The 19341-nt window shown below is 53.5% G+C and overlaps 1 protein-coding gene and 1 pseudogene across 1 annotated transcript; both read right to left on the reverse strand.

The window, feature by feature from the left end:
* On the reverse strand, nucleotides 733–7752 carry LOC100151901 (glutathione S-transferase theta-4). Its single transcript, XM_001929381.4, has 5 exons — nucleotides 7638–7752; nucleotides 6062–6149; nucleotides 3461–3611; nucleotides 2660–2836; nucleotides 733–1050 (listed from the first exon to the last, which is right to left on the reverse strand). Exons 1-5 carry the CDS (start codon nucleotides 7747–7749, stop codon nucleotides 853–855), a joined length of 726 nt encoding a protein of 241 aa, XP_001929416.1. The 5' UTR covers nucleotides 7750–7752; the 3' UTR covers nucleotides 733–852.
* LOC106505977 lies at nucleotides 8827–11205 on the reverse strand (annotated as a pseudogene).

Here is a 19341-nt window from a genome sequence, read left to right on the forward strand (position 1 = left end):
GCTGAAATGTATTGGTTTTATTTTATGGCCTCATTTGGGGTCTATGCTGGCGAACACTGCCCATTCACTTGGGAAGGGTGTATACTCTGTGGGCAGTGGAGTGCTCTGTGTATACCTGGTGGACTGATGGGTTTAGTATGTTGTCCACGTCCTTCACTTCCTTGGTGACCTTCAGTCTTGCTACTCTATCCATCAGTGACAGTGAAGCACTGAAGCCATCAAACATTATTATTGACAGTTTAATCATATTTAACCTTTAAGCTTTAAATTCTTTCTGTCTTTTTCTCTTTTTGACTGCACCAGTTGCATGTGGAAGTTCCCAGGCCAAGGGTCAAACCCAAGCCACAGCAATGACAATACCAGATTTTTAACTTGCTGAGCTACCAGGGAACTCCCTTGAATTTTTACGCATGAGGAGTTCCCGTCGTGGTGCAGTGGTTAACAAATCCAACTAGGAACCATGAGGTTGCAGGTTCTATCCCTGGCCTTGCTCAGTGGGTTAACGATCTGGCATTGCCGTGAGCTGTGGTGTAAGTCGAAGATGCAGCTCGGATCCTGCGTTGCTGTGGCTCTGGCGTAGGCTGGCAGCTACAGCTCCGATTAGACCCCTAGCCTGGGAACCTCCATATGCCGCAGGAGCGGCCCAAGAGATGGCAAAAAGCCAAAGGAAAAAAAAAATTTTACGCATTACCACCACCCAGTCCCACATCAAACACTATGCTCACACCCACATCCAGGCTCAGTGGTTTTCCCAGGTCTTTATTGGGCAAAGAAACAGTGGTTTGCAGCATCTCCCAGAAGGAAGGAGGCTCTGAGGGCTGAGCTGGCCAGGCCCTGCAGGGTAGGCTACTTCTACTTGAACTTCTGCAGCAAATCACAGATCCTCTCCTTGACCATTGGATCCAGGGTTGAACAGTCCCACTCCGTCAGCTTTACCAGCCGGTCATGGGCCTCCCAGAAGAGGCCAGAGCCAATGGCCAGCTCCACCCTCATGCGCCACTCAGCCAGCTTGGAACTGTTGAGAAAGACGTTATGGTTGCCCCCCATGGGCTGCAGAGAGACAAAGAGGAAGGTGTGGTCAGTCTGTGCCCCAGCCACCCCAGGGTCCCCTCCTACAGCCACCGGGGCTCTCCCCATCCCAACCCCAAGGCCTGGCCAGGAGTCACAGACTATGCAATAGGTATAGGTGGAGACAGAAGGGCCCGAGTCCCCCAGGGCTCTCCATCACTGGTCTTTCACCAAAGCTCCTGAATCCCTCTCTGAGGTGCCCCCTGGCCCAGGTGGTTCCCACTTCCCAGAGTGACACCTCCCCTGGGCCTAGCCCTCTTCCAGGGAAACCCCTTATCCCCTGATGAGTGTGAGAGGAATTCAGTTATTCTTTTTTTTTTTTTTTTTTTTTTTTTTTTTTTGTCTTTTTAGGCCCGCACCTATGGCATATGGATGTTCCCAGGCTAGGGGTGAAATTGGAGTTGTAGCTGATGGCCCACACTACAGCCACAGCAGTGTGAGATCCCAGCTGAGTTTGTGACCTACACCACAACTCATGGCAGTGCTGTGTCCTTAACCTAGTGAGCGAGGCCAGGGATCAAACCCTCGTCTTCAGAGTTTCTGTTGTGGCTCAGAGGAAATGAATCTGACTAGTATCCATGAGGATGTGGGTTCGATCCCTGGCTTCCCTCAGCGGGTCAGGGATCCAGTATTGCCACGTGCCATAGTATAGGTCACAGGTATGCCTCAGATCCTGCATTGCTGTGACTGTGGCATAGGCCAGCAGCTGAAGCTCTGATTCGACCCCTAGCCTGGGAACGTCCATATGCTGTGGGCATAGCCCTAGAAAAGCAAAGCAAAACAAAACAAAATCCTCGTCTTCATGGATACCAGTCAGGTTCATTACCACTGAGCCATGATGGGAACTCCTGAATTCAGTTATTCTTGAAACTCCCTCTGTTATCAAGCACAGGCGCTGGAAAGAGAGACCCAGTAGGCAACCTGAGAAACATGCCTGCAAAATGTCTGAGAGGCCCCACGTGGGGTGCAGGTGAGGGACATGTGAGAGCTGCAGGGTGAAAGTTAGGCAACTGCACATCCTGGAACAGAAAGACTGAACTGCTTTCTCCTGGTACTGGCCTGCACTGCATGCTAAGCAGGGACCAAAGTGCTGCTCTGCCTACTGGCCAGGGTCTCAAATCCATCCTGCACACCAGCTGGGTCAGAACTGGCCACCCTCCCCCACACATAGCAACCACATACATGCCCCTGACACACAGAGAATGCCCCTCAGACCTAAAGCTGGGGAACTGCTCTGTCTAACCATCTGTCTGGAGCTCTGGGAAAGAGGCGGGAGGACACTTTGGAAGCGTCTGGACACTTCCCGAGAGTCCAGAGGGAGGGAAGGAATCAAGGACCCTGACCAAGCAATGCTGTGTTCTCCTCCCTGTCCCAGGCTTGCCCTCCAGCTGCTGCCCCTGTGGAGGAATTTTTGTGAAGCACGGATGACCACAATCCTCCCTGGTTCAAAACCTGTTTTCTGTGGTCCCTGGGTCAAGACCAGGACCCAGGTGTGGCTCCTGCAGCCCCCTCATCTCCCCCACTCGCCAGCCTCTCTGCAGGTTCCAATCACAGAGGAGTCCCAGGCCCTTCCCCCATCACCCACAGCAACCTGCATCATTTCCACCAGGGCGACCAAGTCGGCCAGGGAGATGTTGTCCCCAGCAATGAACAGCTTGTCCTGCAAAAACTTTTCCTCAAAAAGCTTCAGGTTGTTCTTCACCTCTGCCAGCATCTGCTCCGTCTTCTCAGCTGGAACCTCCTCACCTGTGATCATCGGGATCAGCAACTGGGGGCGGGCAGGGGGAGAGGAGGGGGAGGAGGCTGCAGCTGACCCTCCAGGCCCAGCATCCTTGGACAGGACCAAGGATGTAGAGGGGTGCTGCCAGTTATGCTTCATAGAAGTTGCCTGGGGCCAGTGTTCAGAAGGATTTTGAGGTCCCAGCAGGAAAGAATACTGTGATTGATTAGTGATGTCTGTTACAGGCATAGGATAAGAAGTATGGACACACATACTGGTTATTTGTCATCTTCAAATCTGGTAGTCTTTTTTTTTTTTTTTTTTGTCTGCGCCCATGGCATGTGAAAGTTCCCAGGCCAGGGATGGAACCCACACCACAGAAGTAACCTGAGCTACAGCACTGATAATGCTGGATCCTGTACCCTCTGAGTCACAAGGGAACTCCCAAATCTGGTAGTCTTTATGGACCCTTCCACTCTGATATTTTCTAGTTCAGAATGAAATGTCTTGGACCCTATCCTGGCAGGAGTAATAGCACCCCCTCCTCTTTCATATGCAGGGGTTCATATCCTCCCCACAGCTCTGTAAGGTGGGCAGGAAAGGGAGCTGCAGAAATGAGGCTCAGGGAGGGGAAGGGACACCTGCTTGGGCCCCAGCAGAGGCCCCGCTCACCTTAATCCAGAGTATCTTGTTCATGGGCAGCTGAATGGCCGTGTGCTGCCAGGCCATAAACTCATCCACACGGGCACGCGCGTGCAGGTCTGGTGGGTACCAGTGCGAGGGTGTGCTGTACTTGCGGCACAGGTAGAAAAGGATGGCCACGCTGCAGAGAGGGTGGGTCAGGGCTCTCCTCTGGCTGCCCTGACCCTCTATACCAATCACCCAGAGCGGCTCTAGGCATAGGTGAGCTCTAGGCACTGACCCTTCTCTAGGAGGACAAGCTCAAAGAGCTCTGTGCAAGGTAGTCTGCCCGCCCCCATCAGCCTGGCAGGGTGGGGGACCTGCAGGGGATGGGATGGCAGGCAGGGCAGGCCAGACAGGGGACAACATGCAGATACAGGTAAGAGGGAGGTCAGCAAATCTGGAGTGTCTGGGAGAGGGTAGAGCTGGGTGGGGGAGGTCAGAGACAGAGACGGCCTGTGCCCACCGCCCCCCACCGCCACACTCTCCGAGTCTCCTGCTCCTGCCCCTGGAGGTCGGGGCCCTGCCCTCAGCCCTCCCGGATCCCACACCAGCATGTTCCCACACCTCCTGCCCCACCACCGAGGAGAACCAGAGTTTGCTGTGACCTGATGGGCCCCCTTCCTGGGTACCACGTCTGGCAGCATCACAGCCCTGGGAGGACCCTGGAATGGGCAGCTGGCCTCTTGTCTACCCAGCACCCTTCCCCCTACCCTCCCTGCAGGGACCCGCTCCACCAGCAGTGATTCTAAGGGGGCGACTGGCAGTCAGTCACAAGTCCCAGGGTCCTGGCCAGTGAGTGGACCAAAAGTAAGTAGGTGACTCACCCTGGGCCTGTCCCTGCTCTTCCCTGTGAACTTCGGATCACCCATAAAGGGGGTCATGCTCATTGCTGAGGACTAGGTGCTTCAAAGAGGTAGTACCAGAGTTGCTGTTAGCAGTGAGTAGAGGAGGAAATGCTAAGGGAAGCTGGCAGGCAGCCAGGTGGGAAAAGGCATCAGCGCCCCCGTGGCCAGGCCTGGATTCCCCTGGCTTGTCACTTTCACCACTAAATTCAGACTAGTTGAGCTGGGTTTCTGCCTTTGCAGCTGGCATCCTTAGCCCCTTCCTCAGTGCCGTGGGCAGAGAAGCTGGGAGGCTGGTGGAGTGGGGCAGAGGTGGGTGTTTGGAGAAGGCCTACGCAGGTGGCAGTGGATTCACTGTGTTTGAAGGCCCAGGCCTGGGAGCTGGGAGGGAAGGACCACCAGCATGAAAAGGTGGCATAAGAAGGCCAAGATCCTTCCTGGGCCCTTCCATGGTCCGCTTGGGAGACATACTTTAAGTTATGAGACCCCCCTCCCCTGCCCCTCCGGAGTTCTATGGTACAGCAGGTTAAGGATCTGGCGTCAGTGCTGTGGCTCAGGTTCGATCCCTGGCCCAGAACTTCCACATGCCAAAAAAATTTTTTCAAAGTTTCAAGACCCCCACCCCCCGACCCCGTGAAGCAGTCTGAGAAGCTGACAGTCAAGCCTTGAATCTTACCAAACCGCAAGATCCAACTATGAATTCACAGGCAATGAAGAGACAGAAAACCATTCTACAGAGCACCACAAAAATGCAATCAGCAAAATTCAGACTGATTTTGAAATTCCACAGGACAAAGGGCCCGGTTTCTTCAACCAGGGCCAAAATGCAAAGGTCAAAGGTCAAAGGTCCCCTGGAGAGGACTGTAGGTGAAAAGAGAGATTAAACAGGCAGATCAATCATTGGCGCCCTTTGCAGCTTATCTGGACCCTGATGATAACCCACAAACCGCAAAGAAAATATCTATGAGGGAGCTCCCCTTGTGGTGCAGTGGTTAACGAATCTGACTGGGAACCATGAGGTTTCGGGTTCTATCCCTGCCCTTGCTCAGTGAGTTAAGGATCCGGTGTTGCCCTGAGCTGTGGTTTAGGTAGCAGACACGGCTCGGATCCGGTATTGCTGTGGCTGTGGCGTAGGCCGGCAGCTACAGCTCCAATTGGACCCCTAGCCTGAGAACCTCCATATGCCGCAGGAGCGGCCCAAGAAAAGGTAAAAACACACACACAAAAACAAAAAACAATTCCCGGAAATAAAAAGAGAATCTAGGCAATAAAATAAAGCCTAACCTGTTTTTTAAAAAAAAAGAAAAGAAAATATCTATGAGATACTCAGAGACTTTTGAATACGAAGGGGTATTTGATAAAATATAAGAATTATTATTAATTTTATTAGGGGTCCTCATGGTACTGTAGTAGGGCCTTTTTTTTTTTTTTTTAAGAGCCCTTATCTCTTAGAAGTTCATTTCCAATCATTTACGGATGAAGGATGGGGCGGCCAGGAGGCAGAAGAACAGAGTGGGGTACAAATGATGCAAAAGGGGCCCTGAGGGGACCATAGCCCGAGGTGGGCGATGCCTACGTGAGGTTCGTGATATTCATTACTTGGTATTTGTTGTATTTTTGTGTATATGTGAAACTTTCCATCATGGAAAAAAATAAATGGCAAAAATCAATAGGCACCAGCAGGTGGCTGCTGCTGAATCTCCTAGGAAGAGAGACAGATGGCAAGAGGGCCTGGGAAGATCTTTACCTTTCAGATAAGATAAATTTTCCATCTTTGAGGCTGGGCAGCTTCCTCAGGGGGTTGATCTCGATGTACTCCTTGCTGTGGTGGTGACCTGAGAGGAGCAGGAAGGCCTGAGACTGCTCATTCTCCAGGCACCCAGGGCAGAGACACCCGGAACTCCCAGAGGCAGAAACGCCTTTCTATTATCTAAAGAAGGGAAAGGTGAGCCCCAGAGGAACCGCAGGTAAGAGGGCAAGTCAGGGAGTGGCAGAGCAGGGACCAGGTTGGGACTCCTGCCCCATCCCAGGCTCCAGGACCAGGACAACCCTGTGGCTCTCAGAAGCTGGAGGCCTCAGGCCCTCACCCCCAAGTCTGGGCCTAAAGCCACAGCCTGTTAATCAGCAGCAGCTATAAAGGCCTAGATCCCACCCAGCCCTAGGCGCCTCTAAGGGTAGCAGGGCAGGTGCCAGCACAGCAGGAGCCCCAGCCCCAGCACACAGCTGGAATCCAAAAGGAATCCTCAGAGTTCCCATTGTGGCACAGCGGAAATGAATCCGACTAGGAACCATGAAGTTGCGAGTTCGATCCCTGACCTTGCTCAGTGGGCTAAGGATCCGGCGTTGCTGTGAGCTGTGGTGTAGGTGGTAGACATAGCTCGGATCCTGCATTGCTGTGGCTGTGGCCTAGGTCAGCAGCTATAGCTCCGATTCGACCCCTAGCTTGGGAAACTCCATATGCCAGGGGTGTGGCCCTGAAAAAAACAAAAACAAGAGTGAGTCTCCCACATGCACCCAGCCTGATCTGAACAGAGAACCCAATAACGTGGGGGCAGGAGTTTTAACTCTTCCCTGACCGGCTGCCTCTGTTGGAGACACTTCCAGGCTGTATTCACACCCCAGTTGTTTCTGGGGCTCCTGTGTCTCCTCCTCTGTATTCTGGAGGCTCCTGCCCCTGCAAGCTGAGATTTTTTAAATTTTTTTAAATTTATCATTTTTTTTTTCCTCAGGCTTTCCCACAGCATGCAGAAGTTCCTAGACCAGGGATCAAACCCACAGTACACCAGTGATAACACCGGATCCTTAACCCACTGAGCCACCAGGAAATTCCTGCAAGCTGAGATTTTAGAGCCCGTTCTGTGCTTAGGGTGGAGTTGGGGACTAGAGCCATGAATGTCACCGATGGTCATGGTTACCCTGAGCAGGTCTGAAGGCTGCAGGGGGGGGCGGGGGGGGAACGTGGTGTGTGGACGGAAGCAGGCACAGAATAACCACACATCCCGTGACTTTTGCCAACCTAATTGGCAGCAGGTGCTGCAGCTGATGAGGTGTTGGACACCCTCTAGGAAAAGGTGAGGTACAGTGTGGGGACCTGGGGGCCCCTCTGCCCCTCTTCCTTCCATCTGGCCCTAGAAGAGCCTGTTCATCACTGTGGGGCAGAATCAGTGAGGCAAAGGCAGGCTGGGCAGCTTTCCTATCCTGTGGACTTTGGGGCAGCAGGGGGTGGTCTCCTCTGTCTCCATCTCCCTCTTTCAGAAATCCCCTGACCTTGTGTCCTGCCTCCCCCCACAACCTGGCCCACCCAGGCAGCTGCAGGTACCAACCTTTTAGCAGATCCACAAACTGGAAGTCGAAGGGGATGCTGTTCTTCCTGGCGAAGATGTAGACGGCGCGGCAAGACGCAGACAGCAGGTCCAGGTAGAGCTCCAGGCCCATGCTGAGACATGCGCTGAGCCCCCGCTTCAGCTGGCAGATACCCAACCGGAGCCCACCAGCCCAAGTCCCAGCCCCTGCATTCTGGAACCTCTGATTCTCCAGGTGTTGTCATGAGGCCAGGAGGCCTAGAACTCTCACCACAGCAAGGATTCTGAGGAGGCCCAGGAGCAAACTGGGGAGAGAGGCCTGTGGCTCGGGCCCCAGGTGGGAGCGGCTGTGACCCTGTTCTTCCCTCCCTGGGCGTATGTGTGCATCTGGCCTGGCTCTAAGAAGAGTGTACTCATGGGAATTCCAGGGTCAGGCAACTGTAGAACATGGTTAAAGGAGCTTTGCAGGGTCCAGAGTGAGGACAAGATGACAACCAACCCAGGAAGTTTCCAGAAGCAGACTGTGAGGGTATCCACAGGTCAGTCTAGCCTGAAATGTGGCTAGAAATGGGTGGGGAGAAAGAAATAGAAGCCCAGGGAGTTGTTAGGGCATGGGTTGACACACGGGGGACACAAAAGGCCATGCTGAGAGCCCAGAAACTTCTAGCCTGGGCTGGGACTAGCCGTGGCCAGGCCATGCATGCACTTAGACTCGCCATCTGGCTGCTGAGGAAGGTCACCAGACCCCTAGGGGGGACCGAGTGCTGCTCACTTGGAGCTGCAGGATCTCTGGAGCATCCCCATCTGTTTGGAAGCACAGAGACCCCACTTCACTTCCCTGGGCAGAGTGAGCCAGGAGACAGTGGAGGCATACAGTACGTTTACTGCAGATTGCAGAGGGTGGGATGCAGCAGCCCCATCAACGGAGCCGCTCCTTCACGCACTTCGCCAGCTTCTGGGCCAGCTGGGGATCCTGCTGGATCTCTTAGGGGTCCCGAGGCTGGAGTACAAGCCTGTGGGCCTCCTGGACAAGCTGTCCAGGGCAGCTGGAGCTGGGGCTTTGGCTCAGCCAGTGCCTAGAGCACCCCCAGAGGACAAGAGAACAGGATGACCTCACCTGCATCAGCTCCGTGAGTGCCTTCAGATCTGCCAGGGAGACCTGCTCAGAGGCCAGGAAGGGCTTAGCTGCCAGAATCTCCTGATCCAGGTGCTACACAGCTGGCATCAGCTTTCCCAACAGCTGCTCCAGCTGTGTGGCATCCACAGGCTGCCCAGAGAAGTGGGACAGGAGAGACTGGGCAGGGAAGAGAGGGGGCAGTTTACCTAAGGCCCTTCCAAGTCTTCCAAGCCTCCTCACCAGCCATCTTTCAGCATGCCCTCTGGGGCTCTATGTTCAGAAGGATTCTGAGGTTCATTCAGGCTCAGAGGAATGAGAACTGTGATTGATTAGTGATGTCTGCCTAGGCAGTAGATGGGAGCTGGTATACGGACCAACTGGTCCACTCCAGCTCTGGGGGTCCTGGCTCCTGCCCAAGCTGGCAGGACAGAGCAGGGAGGTTCACCTTGTACAGGTAGACCTTGGTGGCAGGCAGCTGGATGGCAGTGTGCTGCCACATGAGGTACTCATCCACATGGGTGTAAGCCTGCAGTTCAGGTGGATACCAGTGGGCCCATGTCTGGTACTTGTGGCTAAAAAGGATGGCTACGCTGCACGCAGGGGGTGTCAGAGACCCCAGTCCACCTGGGCTGGGCGACTCCATCTCTCATCAGCAAGGAGATATGATGGCACCAATCCCCCAACTCTGCCTCCAGGGGAGGACCTCCCCATTGCCACACCCTCTAGGAGGCATCCACCACCAAACAGCCCTTCAGCCCAAACTCTGCTCCTCCCAGGTTTCCACTCCTCTCCACTGCCACTCCAGCTACCCTCTGCCCCCAACCCAGCTCTCTGGTCTCAGGGTCCCTACTCAGAGAGACAGAGGCAGGCTCACCACAAAGCCCTGCCCAAGGGGTCTCCAAGTTCCCTTCTTGGACTGGTGCCCCCTAGGGCTCAGGGTGTAGGGAAGGGGCTCAGAGGTCCCCACTCTTTTTTTTTTTTTTTTTTTTTTGGTCTTTTTGTCTTTGTTGTTGTTGTTGTTGTTGCTATTTCTTGGGCCGCTCCCGCGGCATATGGAGGTTCCCAGGCTAGAGGTCGAATCGGAGCTGTAGCCACCGGCCTACACCAGAGCCACAGCAATGCAGGATCCGAGCCGCGTCTGCAACCTACACCACAGCTCACGGCAACGCCGGATCCCCAACCCACTGAGCAAGGGCAGGGACCAAACCCGCAACCTCATGGTTCCTAGTCGGATTCGTTAACCACTGCGCCACAACAGGAACTCCCCTTTTTTCTTTTTTATGGTTATACTTACAGCATACAGAAGTTCCCAGTCTAGGGGTCAAATGTGAATTGAAGCTGCAGCTGCCAGCCTACCCCACAACCACAGCAACACAGGATCTGAGCCCTGTCTGCAACCTACACCACAGGTCACGGCAACACTGGTTCCTTAATCCGCTGAGTGAAGCCAGGGAATAAACCTGCATCCTCATGGATACTAGTCAGGTTTGTAATCCACTGAGCCACAAAAGGAACTTTGGGTCCCCCACTCTCAGTCCCCCTTGGCCTCTAGGCATGTGGTGCCCAGTTTCCATGCCCTGACAAGCCTTGGGAGGTGGTTACCTCATAACCCTATTTTACAGAAGCAGCAGCCCCAGGGCATGAAGCTTTGTAACCTGCCCACTGGCAAAAGGTGGGAACAGGGAGTGGCACTCAGAGCCCCATGCAGTCCCAGGGCTGCCCCGCTCTGGTGAGTCTGACATCTGCAGAGAGGCTACCCTCAAGCCTGGGTCTTCCTTGGTGGGTTCCAGGTTGTCCAGGCCTGGGAGGTGGCCCAAACCCCTGCCCACTCTGAAGCTCCCAGCTTTAGCCTCAAAGCAACCCCATACTCTCCAAGCTGAACTGGCCGCAAGGGAGAGGGACCCAGAAGTCTGGAAAGATTGCCAAGCCAGAGGTGACCAGCTTTCTGTCTGCCTTCCTCTGCCTACCTCCAACATTGAGTCCTGGACCCAGGTCACCCTACCTCTCAGCCAGCAGGAAATCCCCATCCCTGAGAGTAGGCACCTTCCCCAGGGGGTTCACCTTCAGGAATTTGGGTTTCAGGTGCTCCCCTGAGGGGCAGAGAGCAGGAGAGTCTCAGCGCAGGGTCTGGCCCCTGGGCATCTCCTCCATGGAGCCCACCTAGCTCCTAGCTCACCCCGTACCAGCTCCACAGGCCGCAGCTTGAAGGGAATGCCATTTTTCCTGGCGAAAATGTAGACGGCACAGCAGGGGACCAGTACAGGTCCAGAAAGAGCTCAAGCACCATCGCTGTGCTGGCTTAGTACTGGGCCACTTCACAATGGTGCCCGCGCTCTGGTTCGTGACCCTCCCTGAAGCCTACTCCCTCCACCACTGGCTGGGCACCCAGCCAGGCCACCACACCTCTTGGAGACTGGAGGTGGGTGGGCTGTGCCCCTGTGAGGGGCACTGGTTTTCCAAAGGCAAGGTCCCCAGCCTGGCCCCCCTCCTCCTCCATAGTACAAGCCTGTGGACACTCCCACCCCTGCTCCCTCCCTCTGCCTGGCTGGGGCCAAACCACCCCCTACTCCATCTCTGCTTCTCTCCAGCCTGGGCAGCTTCCATGTCCTTCAAATCCACTGGGGGCCAGCTGAGGACACACACTTCAGGGTTATTTTGTTTGGTCGGTTTTTGTTTTAGGGCCACACCCCGCAGCATGTGGAAGTTCTCTGGGATTGAATCTGAGCCACAGCACAGCCGTGGGATCCTTTAACCCACTTGCTGGGCTAGGGATGGAACCCACACCTCTGCAGTGCCCCGACCCCCTGCAGTCAGATTCTTAACCCACAGCACAGGATGAAAGGGGATTTTCTTTTCTTTTTTCTTTTCTTTCTTTCCTTTCCTTCCTTCCTCCCTCCCTTCCTTTTTCATGAGGAGAGCCCTGGAAGATTGCCCCCAGCCCTCCCACCCATAAGAAAATCAATCACTCCATTGAAAATAGACATGTGGGGTAGGAAACCAGGAGAAACTTGAAAGGGCAAGTCCCTAAACATTTATGTTTGGGCTCCTGGCTGGTTGTAAGGAGCCCCAGGAGGGTGGGAATGGTCTGCAAAAGGCGGAGGTGACCTGACCGTAGCCTGCACAAGCCCCAAGGACCCAGATCTCAGGGAAGCCAGTGGTGGCTGGGGCTGGGTAAGCTCAGGGGCACTCCCTGCTGCACAGACAGAGGGGCAGAGGGCCCCAATAGGACTGCAGGTTCTAAGATGCTTACCCTTCCATGTCCCAAACACCTTCCTAAGGCAACGACGTACAAGGGCCCTTCACAAATACAAGAAAAGGCCACAGGAGAGGGAAAGCAAGGAAAGTGCCCAGGTTTACTCTTAAAAATGTAAATCCCCAGAGAAACCAGTCTGAGAAGCAATAAGAAAGGAAGGAGCTTTCGTCGTGGCTCAGCAGTAACAAATCCAACTAGCATCCATGAAGATTTGGGTTCAATCCCTGGCCTCACTCAGTGGGTTAAGTATCCAGCGTTGCCGTGAGCTGTGGTGTAGGTTGCAGACATGGCTCGGATCCTGACTGGCTGTGGCGTAGGCTGACGGCTGCAGCTCTGATTTTGACCCCTAGCCTGGGAACTTCCAAATGCCGCAGGTGTGGCCCTAAAAAGCAAAACAACAACAACAACAACAAAAACCAAAAATACACACAAGGCAAAAGAAAAACAGGCAATTCTTAGAACATGAAAAGTGAGTTGACAAAAAACATATAAAAAGAAGCCTAAACTTACTAAAAGAAGTTAAAATTGCAATGTTATTAACGCTATTTATTCCACATCCAACAGGTTTAAAATATGTTCAGTATGTTGTTCAGTATTCTATTATAACCTTATAATAGTGAAGAGTTGAAAGCATTCTCAACACCCATTTACCAAAAGAATCTAACACAGTGCAGGGCGAAAATTAGTGAATTAAGCCCACATACCTGCCTGAGAGAGAGCATCTCAGACAACTGAGGGGCAAAGTGCCCAAAAAAATGCAAACCATGAAGCCAGCTACCAGGACTGTGCCAAAAAGGTAAAATTTTACCTTTGTTTTCTGAGGGTTTTTTCCAGCTGGGCCTGATTGGCATAATAAAGATCAACAGGAGAAAAGCATAAAAAACGTATTAATACAAGTTTTTCCTGATGTGGGACCCTTCATAAGGATTGATGACCCAAAGATGGCAAACTCAACATGCTTTTATGTTAGGTTGAACACAGAGGTCATGGGGAGAAAATAAACTACATGGAGAGGCTAACGGAAGATTATTTTCACAAGGTTTGTACAGAATTCTCTTGGTCTCAACTTCTCCTCCTTGATGTTAAGTCCATTACTTTCCTTCTGGTGCGTGGAAAACCTTTTCCTATGGCAATTTCATCTCCTGTTCTTAATAAAAAGACAATCAGGCAGTTCCTGTTGTGGTTCAGCAGCTTAAGAACCCAATGTAGGAGTTCCCGTCGTGGCGCAGTGGTTAACGAATCCGACTAGGAACCATGAGGTTGCAGGTTCGGTCCCTGCCCTTGCTCAGTGGGTTAACGATCCGGCATTGCCGTGAGCTGTGGTGTAGGTTGCAGACGCGGCTCGGATCCTGCATTGCTGTGGCTCTGGCGTAGGCCGGTGGCTACAACTCCGATTCGACCCCTAGCCTGGGAACCTCCATATGCCGCGGGAGCGGCCCAAGAAATAGCAACAACAAAAGACAAAAGACAAAAAAAAAGACAAAAAAAAAAAAAAGAACCCAATGTATACTCTGAGGATGCAGGTTCCATCCCTGGCCTTGCTCAGTGGGTTAAGGATCCTGCGTTGCCACAAGCTGTGGTGCAGGCCTGCAGCTCCAGCTTCCATTAAACCACTAGCCCGGGAACTTCCATATGCTGCAGGTGTGGCTTTTAAAAAAAGAAAAGAAAAAAAAAAAAGGCGAATCAGTGTCTTTCTTGCATTTGCTGTTTCTTCAAGTATCTTTGACTCAAAATCGTCAATATGCCAAAGCAGCCTATTTTGGGATGGTAGTTCTGAACTCCTTCAATTACAGACACATAGCCACAGCCACCACCAGATTCCTGAATGTGGTTTCCTCCGAGGAGACTGAGGTGGAAGCACCCAGGGTGGCCCTCACTTACGCCTGATCCAAACGGGGGATACACGAGTACTCATATATTATTCTTTATAATAATAAATTAAAACTACCATACCAACAAAAAGGTCACGGCAATAAACCAAAATTATGTCAGACGGGCTTTCTCTTGGACGGGTGTTTTACGCGAGCCCTCAGCACAGCAACTTATCAGCCCTCACTTCGCGGCTTGGGACCCCCTGTCAAGCACAGGCGTCCTGGCGCCACAGACCCTGGAGCTTGCAGGGGGTGGGCGGATCCCCCGACCTCGCCGGCCCCGCCCCGCCCCCGCCCCCGCCCCCGCCCCCGCCCGGCGCTGCTCGCGGTGCTTGCCGGGAGGAAGGGGTGTGGGTGGGCGGGTTGCCTGGCAACAGGCAGCCGGCTCGCGCCAGTCAGTTAAGGTCTGGTGACTTGAGCTGCCCCTGTGCTCTGGGCCTCTTGAGTGCGGCGGGTGGTTCCGTTATTGCCAAGCGGCATCCGAGGCTGACGGGAAGGGGAGGGAAAGGACCCGGGAGCGGAGCGTAAGGGAAGGATCTGGGGCGCAAAGAGATCTGGGGCGGAGACCCCGAGGGGCGAGGGCAGGGAGTGCAGCCTCCTGTCGGCGGTGGGAGGAACTGTTCGGGTCCCTGGGGGAAGACAGGGAGAAGGGGAGACAGGAGGGCGCGAAGAGACGAGGGTGGACCCAAAAAGTGGAGAGAAAAAAGAAATGAAGGAACCGAGCAGGGCGGCCTCCTGACAAAGCTGAGTCCATGGCGACTTTCCCCAGCCTTAGAAGCCCCTTCATTAAGCAGACCATAATAGACCCCTACTAATTTTTAGATCAATATTTTTTATGCACAGGATGGGAGAGGGAAAGGGTGGAGGACAGTCAGGAGACCTGAAGCAAGAGCCCAGTTCCAGAGCAGGAAGGAACCTCAGAGGTTACTGTCACTTGCAGGTGAAAGTGTGACCGCAGCTCTTTCCGGCACCTAAAGCTCTCTTAACCACCCTTCGTCTTAGCTCTACCTGTGGGAGACTTACCTTTGGGTTGAGGAGAAAGAGGGACAGATGGACAATAGCAACGCAAGGAAGGGATGCCAATGGGAGGAGAGAGTGAAAGCACCCTGGGGGCACACCCTGGTGAGAACTAGACACTAGTTTTAAGGGAAGTCTGTGTCATGAACACCCCAGTCCCATTTCAGGGCTTCTGGATGAGGTGGACCAAGTGTAGGACTAGGGGGTCAGAGCAAGAAGCCTCTCAGGATCCCTTGTCAATAGGAGACTTAACATGGGGTTCCCCCCCCATCTTGTTCATGCTTTGTTCATCCTTTGCCAGGGCACCTTGGGGACCCAGCCCACCTCCCTCAGGGAGGACCTTGGCAGTCTTCTGGTAGAATCTGTTCTGACCTTAGGTGAATGGCCCCTGTAGAGCAGGTTACATCCCAATGGGGAGGTTACTGAGCTCCCCGAAGTTTTCTGAGGCTGCTTTGTCATCTGTAAAATAATCACAGCTCTTATCTGTTCCTGAGGTGGTTATATCTAGTGAGACACAGTGCTTTTAAAGGGCATGGGGCCCTCAAATGCAAAGACGTGGTACCAGAGAGCCCAGTCCATGTGGCTTGAGGAAGCCACTTGGAAGGGGCTAAAGCCAACCTTTCCCAGCCAAGGCCTGCTGCCACCACCTGCAGGGCCAGGCCACCTCAATGGGCTGCCAGTCTGTTTGTCCTTGTCCTCCCTGGCCCAGCTCTGAGTCCAGAGACCTGGATTTGAATCCTGGATCTGTCACTTACTAGCTGAGTGATCTTGGGCAAGTCATTTCAGCTTTCCTGCTTAAGTAGAGCTAAGATGGCCTGTGAATGAAACCATATAAACCAAGGCATTTCTGGCTCCAGAGGGAGGCCACTGCTGTGGGGGAGGAGCCCCGGCCAGAGAATCTGTTAGAGACAGTTATTTTGTCATCGACTGGCATGGCCTTGGGACAAAGCATCGCAGCTGTCTTGACCTCACTAACTGCCTAGACCTCATCCCTCATGTCATGCTGTCATTATCAACACTGTCAACTCCTTCAGCCTTAACATTGGCCTTGGCCTCAGTTTCCTTCTGTGTGACTTGGAGATGATGACTCCTGCAGAAATCAGAAGCTTGGGATAAGGAAGATCTTAGGTCACATGACAGTTTACCTGCATGAGGTGGGATGTTCAGTCCTGGACAGCAGCAGATGGCACAGCATAACAGAGCTGCGGAGAACATCAGGGGCCCCATTAACAGCCAGTAAGAGTCTGATCCATAAGCAGGAGGGCATTGAGTCTTGAGCGAAGAATTGGTTGGAAAAGCAGGCTGAACAGAAAAGCGGGTCATTGGCAACACACTCAAAATGATAAGCACCCCTTTTTTTATATAAAGCAATTGTTTAGATTGAGAAGTTAATGAATTTTAAAAACAAGTACCACAAATATCACACAAGAAAAATATCCAGACATCTTTATTAACTGTCACATACCTTCACCTTTCAAATGCTCCCTTCCCTGTATTTCTTGACTACAGGCTTTGATTACTTTTCTTTGTGACAATGATTTTATAGTATTTCCTATAGAAAATAGATAATTTCACCTCTTCTTTGGCAGTAAGCATATCCCAGAAGCCATTTATGCACCAAGATACAGTGATGGTAATTTTAAGCAGACTCAGGAGTGACTTCAAAGCATGTGAATCCATGCCACCCCCCCACCCCACATTAGTGATCCCCCAATTTTACCTTCCCCCTTAGCCACACCCCAAATGCCCACAGCTACTCCCACAGTTTTGTGACAGCAGGAATTTACAGTGGAAAGAGACAACCAACTTATAAAAATATCTTCTGCAAATTTTTCAAAAGCACCTGAAAGTTGAAAGCATGTTTGGGACCCCTGAAGAGGCACACAGGTGCCCTGGAGCTTAAGCTCTGCTTACCTTGGCTGTGAAAAATCCACCTTTGCTCTGAGTAATTGCAGCAGTGCTAGGCTCCAGGTTCGCCCCGGGGAGTTGAAGGGAGAGGAGCAGACACCTTTGACCACTGCCAAGCACTGGCTGACTCTTGAATTTTGCCTCATTTTGTGTGGACACACTAACTCCTCTGCTCCATCCACTGCAATATGCACAGCAGGGAGGTTCCTGGCATTTGTGCCCACCCCAAAAAGCCCTCCTCCAGACGGGAAAGGGTCCTTGGCCCTTAGCAGAATTCTCCCTGCTGAGCCCACCACACCCTCTCCTGTGCACACACAGCTGGTCAAGCTGATCCAGAGCACAGGCCATGTCCTGAGCCCTGAGCAGGAGAGGGGTGGGACTGGCAAAGCGATCCCTGGTTCAGGTCCCAGACAGGCCTGGCAGAGCCTCGGCCATATGCCCTTCACCTGCCTGTCTTCTGAGAGGACAGGGGAGGGGGAAAATATAGAAGAAGAAGAAGAATTGGAAGAAAAGCTTGGAAAGGAGGGCAGGGGTGAGGATGGGTGCTGGTCCTGCCACTGACTGGTTGTGTGACTGTGGGGAGGCCTCTTACTTTACCCCTCTGGGCCTCAGTTTCCCCTTAAAGTAGGGCCGCTACCACCTACCTTGCAGGGTTGTTGTGAGGATAACACAAGGTAACGTCTGGGGAACTTGCTTGGGAAATTGGGAAAGGCCACTTAAAGTGAGAGCCCCTCTTAACCTTTTGTCCGAAGAGGGCTCCAGCCGCCTGTTTTGGGAGGCCGCCCCCTGCCTTTACTCAAAGCTGACCCTGCCCTAGGCGGAGCGGCGGGCACCTAGAGCACTGCCCAGGTGAGCCCCCAAGCCCCAGCCTGACTGGCCAGGCTGCTGGAGGAGCCTTGGAAACCGAGGGGCTGCTGTCCTGGTCTGGCCAGGACACCTCACCCCCACCCCAGCTGCCCCTCCAGGGACCGCAGGGAAGATGAGCACCGGGGAAGAGCATCAGAGAGGTGACAGGGCAGCCCAGGGGGCAGCACAGGGTCCACCTTGGTGGGAGCTGCAGCGGGGAAGCTCACCTGGGGCTCCAGCTCGGGGCCGGAGCTGGCCTGGCCCACCTGTTTGCTCCTGGTTGGTGTCCCTCCGCTGCACCTGGGCCCACCCTCTGGTCCCATCCTGCTCCCTGTTGCCTCCACAATCTGAATACATTCTGCATCTTCCCAGGTATGCAGAGGGAGCCCTTTAAGAAATAAAAAAGTTTAACCTGAAATGATAGTTGGGGGTTCATTTCCAGCAGAGAAAATGGGTGTGGGGCTCCAGGGACCAGAGGGCAGAGGTCAGGGCAGGGATGTAGCACCGAGGATGAGAAGGGGGAGGAAGACGAGGAGGGGGTGGGCAAAGGAGGAGAGGTCAGCAGCCTGTTGGAGGTCTGGAGCCATGGAGAGTGTCCTTCACAAGCTGGGTGGCTGGCTCTGCTTTCACCCCCAACCAGAGCAAGGGCGCCCCTGGGCACCCACATGGCAAGGGGAACCAGATCCTTGGGAGCTGGATTGAACCTGCCGCCCACTGTCTTTTCCCAATTCATGGATCCGAGGTATTGCTGCCACTTGCTGAGCAGAGTGGTGGGTGAGACCAGGTGGGAGGGAAAGGCCCCGGGGGCCTCCCCAGCTGTTTCCAAGGGGGAGCAGGTGGCCCCATTCCATCCATGCCCCTGTGGGACCCATGGGCACCGCCTCAGACACAGATACTCCAATTAAAAAGTCAACACAGAAATCCCCTTTATCATGAATTTCCTAGGGTGACATTCAAATCAAAAAGTTAAATTCCTTTGCCACCTTAGGTTAAAGTTCAAAGAAATAGAAATTGAAGTTCTTAAGGTCAAAGGACTAAAGCCCAAAGCATCCCCAGAGAGCCTGCTATTAACTCCGGCATCGCTTCTGGAACAGGGTCCTTCTCCATGCCTCTGTATTTTAATTAGCCTGTCATGTGCCCCACTTTTTTTTTTTTTTTTTTAAAGATTCAGAGTTACCAGGAAAAACCAGAGGGTGACAGCCTCCCAGCCCCGCCCACCACAGGGAAATCCACCCCTAGGGCAGCCGGCAGGTGCTGGGTGTCCTCAGAATCCAGCGTTCAGCCCTATAGACCCTCTTCCTGCTGCCTCAGGACCCAGGTAGAAATGGAAGGAGAGTGGACAGGGAAGCGGGTGCCAGCCCAGTCCCCCCACCTGCAGTTCTGACCCAGTCAGGGGTGAGCCTAGCCCTGTGGGACACCTTGCGTGGGGCAGGAAGTGACTGCCTTCCTTCTCTTCTGAGCACATTTGTGCCACTCCTGCCTTCTCACTACTGGTCACCCCCGGCCCTGGCCTGGGGCGGCCTGGCCACTGGATCTCATTTATGACAGCTTCTTTCTTCCAGAATGTTCCGTTCCCCTCTGGGGCACTCTGGCCTTGAGTGGCGGCTGCTTCCAGCGGGGGGAGGATCTGTGCCCACTGCTGGCTGCGGCTCCTGACAGTGGTTTCATCCCTTTTGCTCACCAAACAGAGGACTGGCCATTTTTGTTGGATTC

The sequence above is a fragment of the Sus scrofa genome, chromosome 14 (genome assembly GCF_000003025.6).
Source record: "Sus scrofa isolate TJ Tabasco breed Duroc chromosome 14, Sscrofa11.1, whole genome shotgun sequence".
Lineage (NCBI taxonomy): Eukaryota > Metazoa > Chordata > Mammalia > Artiodactyla > Suidae > Sus > Sus scrofa.